This window comes from Palaemon carinicauda, chromosome 33 (assembly GCF_036898095.1).
Source record: "Palaemon carinicauda isolate YSFRI2023 chromosome 33, ASM3689809v2, whole genome shotgun sequence".
NCBI lineage: Eukaryota > Metazoa > Arthropoda > Malacostraca > Decapoda > Palaemonidae > Palaemon > Palaemon carinicauda.
The window spans coordinates 43729590-43735589 of record NC_090757.1 but is presented as its reverse complement, the minus strand read 5'-3'; the positions used below and the strand labels follow the sequence as shown (position 1 = coordinate 43735589).

The 6000-nt window shown below is 37.4% G+C and overlaps 1 protein-coding gene across 1 annotated transcript in view; it reads right to left on the bottom strand.

Moving 5' to 3' along the window:
- Nucleotides 1-280: 280 nt before the first annotated feature.
- mRpL46 (mitochondrial ribosomal protein L46) overlaps nt 281-6000 on the bottom strand; it is a 78562-nt gene continuing 72842 nt past the window's right edge. Inside the window, exon 6 of the mRNA XM_068357385.1 lies at nt 281-620. Within this exon, the coding sequence (XP_068213486.1) occupies nt 462-620 (159 nt within the window). The 3' untranslated portion in view covers nt 281-461. The remainder of the gene's footprint in view (nt 621-6000) is intronic.

The window sequence follows — 6000 nt, the reverse complement described above, 5'->3', positions numbered from 1 at the left end:
TCTGAGTACCGGTATATATTAACCTTCTGGTGATCCTGGCCATGACAAAATTACTGTCAGGCTAATGACTTGCAAACTGAAAAAGCTGAATAAATTTTCTATATATCTATATGAATGGATAATGCCCCAAGTGCATCATTAGATCATCAGTTAATAAAAAGAAAAACCAAAATTCTAAACATTTGACTTTTCTTTTTCTTTTCTTTTCAACATGATGCATAAAAAGTTTAATTATGGATTAAAAATCAAATATTCATGGATAGGTAAATAAACAAAGCAATTATGGCTTGGTGTATTTATTTCAAAAACTATACATATTTACACTCATTCATTGTACTAATAACAACTCACATATTCCTCTCATTTTGCTTGCCATGAAAAGTCCATACACTCACATTAATAAAACAACTCACGCCACTACTTTGACCGTAATGAAGTTTTCTATTCAACCAATTTTAGTTTTACAGATCAGAAACTAGAAACTTGAAAACAGATTTTGCATATGAACTTTTTAGTTTTTCATTCAACTGCTCATGTGTCAACCACTGATATTCGGCAATATCACTCCCAGGAAGAACTTCTCCATTGACTCCCGTAACTTGAGCTTTATAGAAGAAAACCTGTGTAAAAAGCAACTTTTGTAATGCTATTTATGGATTTATTTGTTTGTCCAACTATAGCTAAGAGAATCCTAGTACATTCAGGGAAAACTGGATTGTTAAAAAAAAAAAAAAATTTATTTCTATACTCGGCTGATGCTTGCATTTATTTTTCCACACCAACCAAGACAACATCTGGTGGCTAATGGTAACTGAAGGTTCCAACCACACCTGTTCTATTCAGTCTCAAAGTTGCAATAAATAATTTATCCTTTTGCTATCACAGGGCAGTGTGGAGGAGGTTGGGCATGCATATGAACATCAGGTGAATACAGTACAGAAATAAATTTTATCAAAATCCCATTTTTTTTAATGAACCTCCCCCTGATGTTCATATTGGTGACGCACACAAACTAATGGAGGTGGGTAATTATGGAAAGAGGAGATTTACGTTCGGGGTATTAACAAGGAATGTTGGGAGAAGGATAGGTGGTGGTGGTGGGGGGGGGGGGGGGGGGGGGGCAGTCGCTGTAGTGAACGACACCTCGTAGTAAGGGGGGATTTTGAGGAGGGAGAAGTCTAATTGGAAAGGGATCTCTGGTAGTGGTATCACTCGCCCCAGTTTTAATACCGACGTCCTTTAGGGGTGAGCAAACTGGATATATTCCTAGCATTTCATGCAACTTTTTTCTCTGGTATATTTAGCAGTATTTATACCTTTGAAATGGTGCTTTAAGGAGCATTTCACTGGGCGACACAGGTTCCTCCCCCAGAAATAGATTTTTCCTTCGTCAAAATCCCTTTTATACACCAGACCTACTTCTAGTCTAAATGTTTCGGTACCAAATTGTTAAAACTAAGGTTATAACTTGAAACTCCAGACTGTTCCTAAATACCTCTAAAGGTTTTAAGGTTGTCATGAGTGGCATAAGCAAGGGTCAGTGACAATGCCCTACAAACTGACCATATATAAATATAATCTGCACCCAAGACTCCTCTCCACCCAAGCAATGGCTGTTGATGGCACAGCAGGTAGCCCTATAGGCTCCCCTAAAGGCCCAATCCTTAGCTCACAAAGAAGGTGAGGAATCAGACACTACAAGAAACTATAGAACTTGAGCGCTTCTTGAACCCAAGTCCAGCAGAGTGCTATGGAGGAACAACCATATGAGTAATTAAATTCATCCATTAATAAAACTAAAGGAAACCCAACTTTTATTAATCCACATCCCAAGCTGCTACTAAGGCACTGAAAAGCCCAACAATATTGATAAAGAGAACCCTGATTCTTTAAGATTACGTTTAGCAAATACCTATTTGGTAAAACAAAACTCTTTCTAAAATGAATCCTGAAAGACCCGTACACTAGAACCACTGGTCAAAACTTTAGAAGTTGGGCTAAGGTTAGGTTAGAATTTGTCAAGGCCCAACATTCACTAGACTTCTTAAATGGAAAAAAAAAAATTAAGAGGTCAAAAGCTTATTAACCTCATAAATATCAAAACTCCAAAAGCTCGTTAAGTCTATTAGGTTACTAATAACTGAGAATCAATTAATGATTGGAGTTGTATTTCTACCTTTATGATTAAATAATCTAATCCTCTCTAGGTTTTTCTGAAAGCAAGTTTCTTCTACATTTGCCCCTTTCAATGTTCCCAATTTTCAATGCACCTTCCTAATTTCATCTATCTACATGTTATGCATTAACCAAATACCTGTACCTGTATATTAAAAAACACAAATATCTTAACAGAATTCATGATAGTTTGGCAAGGTGGCTGTTAGGTACTACAGAGAAGGAGGTGAATGCAATTGACTTTATTCAACAAGATTACGAGCTTATATACAAAGTTAAAGGCAACAATGGCACAAAAAATAAAACAATTTGAAACATACGATAGCAAGATTAAAAAGGTTTTTCTATTATCAGTACGGGAAAGACGGAGAGATAAAAATAGGGCAATGGAATTATAATGTATGAGCGCATATAACACAAGTGTGGTACAGTAGGCTTACTAGCAATGCAAATCTATCAATTTCTCAGAATAATGTTATAACCTTGTTCATGTAGTTGTAGTCCTATCTAAACAAATCCAAAATAAGATAAACATTGTAAATTTACCTTTTAAAAACCAATACATAGGAGACAAATTCAAGTAAATTCCACTTTTATTTTCTCCTGAATTTAAATATTTTTTTTATTACAAACAATGCATTAAAAAATTAACTATTTATGAAGGTTAGAAATCTGATTGTTCACATGTTCAGGTTCTAACTTTTGCTTGAATTTTCTGGAGTATGAAAACTATACATTTTTGGAAACCTTATAGTACTGTATAAGCAATGAAAAAACTACCATTAGCTCAGAGTCCCATATGGCTGCCATCTTGGATTTTACAAAATGTTTATTGTGAAAATCTGAGCTTCAAAATATCCCAGAGCTTTAATTTTGATAAAACTACCATTTTCAAGGCCAAGGATTGACTGATTGATTGATTAATTTAGTGTTTTCTGGCATCCTGACATCGAAGGTCATTGACGCTGATGACCTTCATTGTCAGGATGCCTGACAACTCTAAATTAATCAATCAACCAATCCTTAGCTTAGAAAATGTCAGGGAATCCAATAGTCAAAACTACAGTTGTGTTGAAAAATTTATTGCCGAAGTTCTGACAATATAATGGTCATCAGAAACAAAAATCAATAAATATTAGTAACAATTTTGAACACATTGAGAAAAAGTTATCGGTATTATGTGCACATTCTTAGTGATCCTTGGCTCTAATTACCATGTATATTTTGCTTGATACGCATCATTGATTCCTGCTCAACAGACTAAAGAGTGTGACAATCACTGTACACATGCAATGTCAAGTCAATGCTTTAAAAAATAAAAATGCTTTAGACAGTGAAATTTCTGATATAACACTTAAAACAAAATACCATAAAAAATTTAATTTTCAATAGCATTTTCATGTTTTAATGCACTGCCCTGATACTGCATGTGAACAGTGATTGTCACATACTTGAGTCTGTTGATCATGTTCGTAAAGCTTGTGTACATGGTGATCATGCGAGTAGGTGATAGTGCTTTTGGGTCCTTGTGCGCATGGATGATAATGTTCATGGATGATCGTGAGTGTAGATGATCATATTCATGAAACTCATGCATGTGGAAGATCATGCACTTGGATGATAGGGTTGTAGACAATAGTGTTTATGAAGCTCGTGCATGTAGAAGGTCATGAGTGAGGATGACAGGCTCATGAAAAGAGAACTCGAGGAAAGCTGTCTCGTGAAGACGTGAGAACATGGTTTTATTAAAGTTACTCCTCCAACCATAGTGGTTAACTTCGTAGTCTTTATCGGTGTGCTGTGCAAATGGCCAAGAGTATGAAAATAAGGCCGGCAGCCCAAATCCCGATCAGCAAGAGTTCAATGACCAGTACGAGACTGCGTACTGGTAGCAGGCACATGAACACCTGTGCCACGTACCGAAAGTATTCTTGGGTGAAGAAGTGTTCATGATAAGTACTCTGCCCTGTGCATGAGGAAAAAACATACAGGAGTTCCTTGGATTATGACCGTATCAAGTTACAATGATTCTCCATTACGAACGGGTTCCCATAATTCCCATAAAAGATCAGTGTAACTTAGATTCGGGTAACGATGTTTGGTTTATTAATACGACGAACTACTTCCCGACAAGGAGAACAGCTAACGACATTGCCTCGTTTTTTGTGTTACTCTTTTATGGATATTTTTATGACTGTTTCTGCTTTTCATTATGTCTGAAAAGTGTAAGAGACTTTTGATGGCAGTGCATCCAAGAAGAGGAAAGCTATTATGATGGAAATTAAATAGGATAAAGTGAACCGAAAAAGGGGAGACCCTTACGAACATAGGTCGTGCGTTAGACCTTAATTGTACTATGGTTGTGTCTATCATTAAGGATAAAAATCGCATCTTTGAGCACGTGAAAGGATCCGCCCATATGAAGACAACTATTATTACAAAATTATGAATTACTTTTCTTTTACAGCCTATGGGCCAAAGAGTAATTGCTTCCTTCAAGGCGTACTACTTCTGTAGGACAACCGCTATGGCTATGGCGACGACAGAGGAGAAAGACATAATCCTCAATATATTCAAGATACCATCAAGAACATTGCTGAAGCTTGGGAAGAGATAAAGCAAATCAATATGAATGGGGTATGAAAGAAGCTTTGCTCCCAGTTTGTCAATGATTTCTTTGGCTTTAAGGAGACAGCTGAGGCTGTCACCAAGACAGTTGTTGACTTAAGTGAGCAGCTGGATCTTGAGACAGATCCTGATGATATCACCGAGCTCCTGGCATCTCATGGAAAGGATCTTTCTGCCGAGGACCTCATTGAGCTGGAGAGCCAGATGATTCCAAAAGGGGAAGACGCCCCAATCCCATAGCCTATGAAATTCACAATCAAGGCCTTGACAGAAGGTTTTACTCAGCTATAAGTTGTCATGGGTGACTTAAAAGCTAGAGTGGGCGCTGGAGAGGTAGAAGGTGTCATTGGGAAGTATGGCGTACCAGGTGAAAATGAGAGTGGTGAGAGACTAGTAGATATGTGTGTTGAACAAGAGATGGTAATAAGTGCAAGCTTTTTTAAAAAGAAAGATAAAAATAAGTATACATGGGTAAGAGTGGCAAATGGAAGAGTAGTAGAAAGGGCATTAATGGATTATGTGTTGATAACTAAAAGAATGTTTGGAAGATTGAAAGACGTGCACGTGTATAGGGGTATGGCTAACGGTATGTCTGATCATTTTTTGGTGGAAGGAAAATTAGTTGTAGCAAAAGAGTGGGGGAATAGAGTGGGTGGATGTAAAAGGGAGCTAGTGAGGGTTGAAGAGCTAATAAAACCTGGGGTAAAAAGTAAATATCAGGAAAGGTTGAAAATGGCATATGACGAGGTGAGAGTAAGAGAAACTGGTAATTTAGAGGAGGAGTGGAAGTTAGCAAAAGAAAATTTTGTTGGGATTGCAAGTGATGTATGTGGCAAGAAGGTGGTTGGAGGCAGCATGAGGAAGGGCAGTGAATGGTGGAATGAAGGAGTGAAGGTAAAAGTGGAAGAGAAAAAGAGGGCTTTTGAAGAATGGCTGCTGAGTAATAGTATAGAGAAGTATGAAAAATATAGAGAGAAAAATGTGGAAGTAAAGCGCAATGTACGTGAGGCAAAGAGGGCAGCTGACCTGAGGTGGGGTCAGGGACTGGGTCAGTCATATGAAGAGAATAAGAAGAAGTTTTGGAAAGAAGTGAAGAGAGTAAGGAAGGCCGCCGCAAGAATTGAAGAGACAGTGAAAGATGGAAATGGAAGGTTGTTAAAAGGAGAGGAGGCAAGGAAAAGGTGGGCAGAATATTTT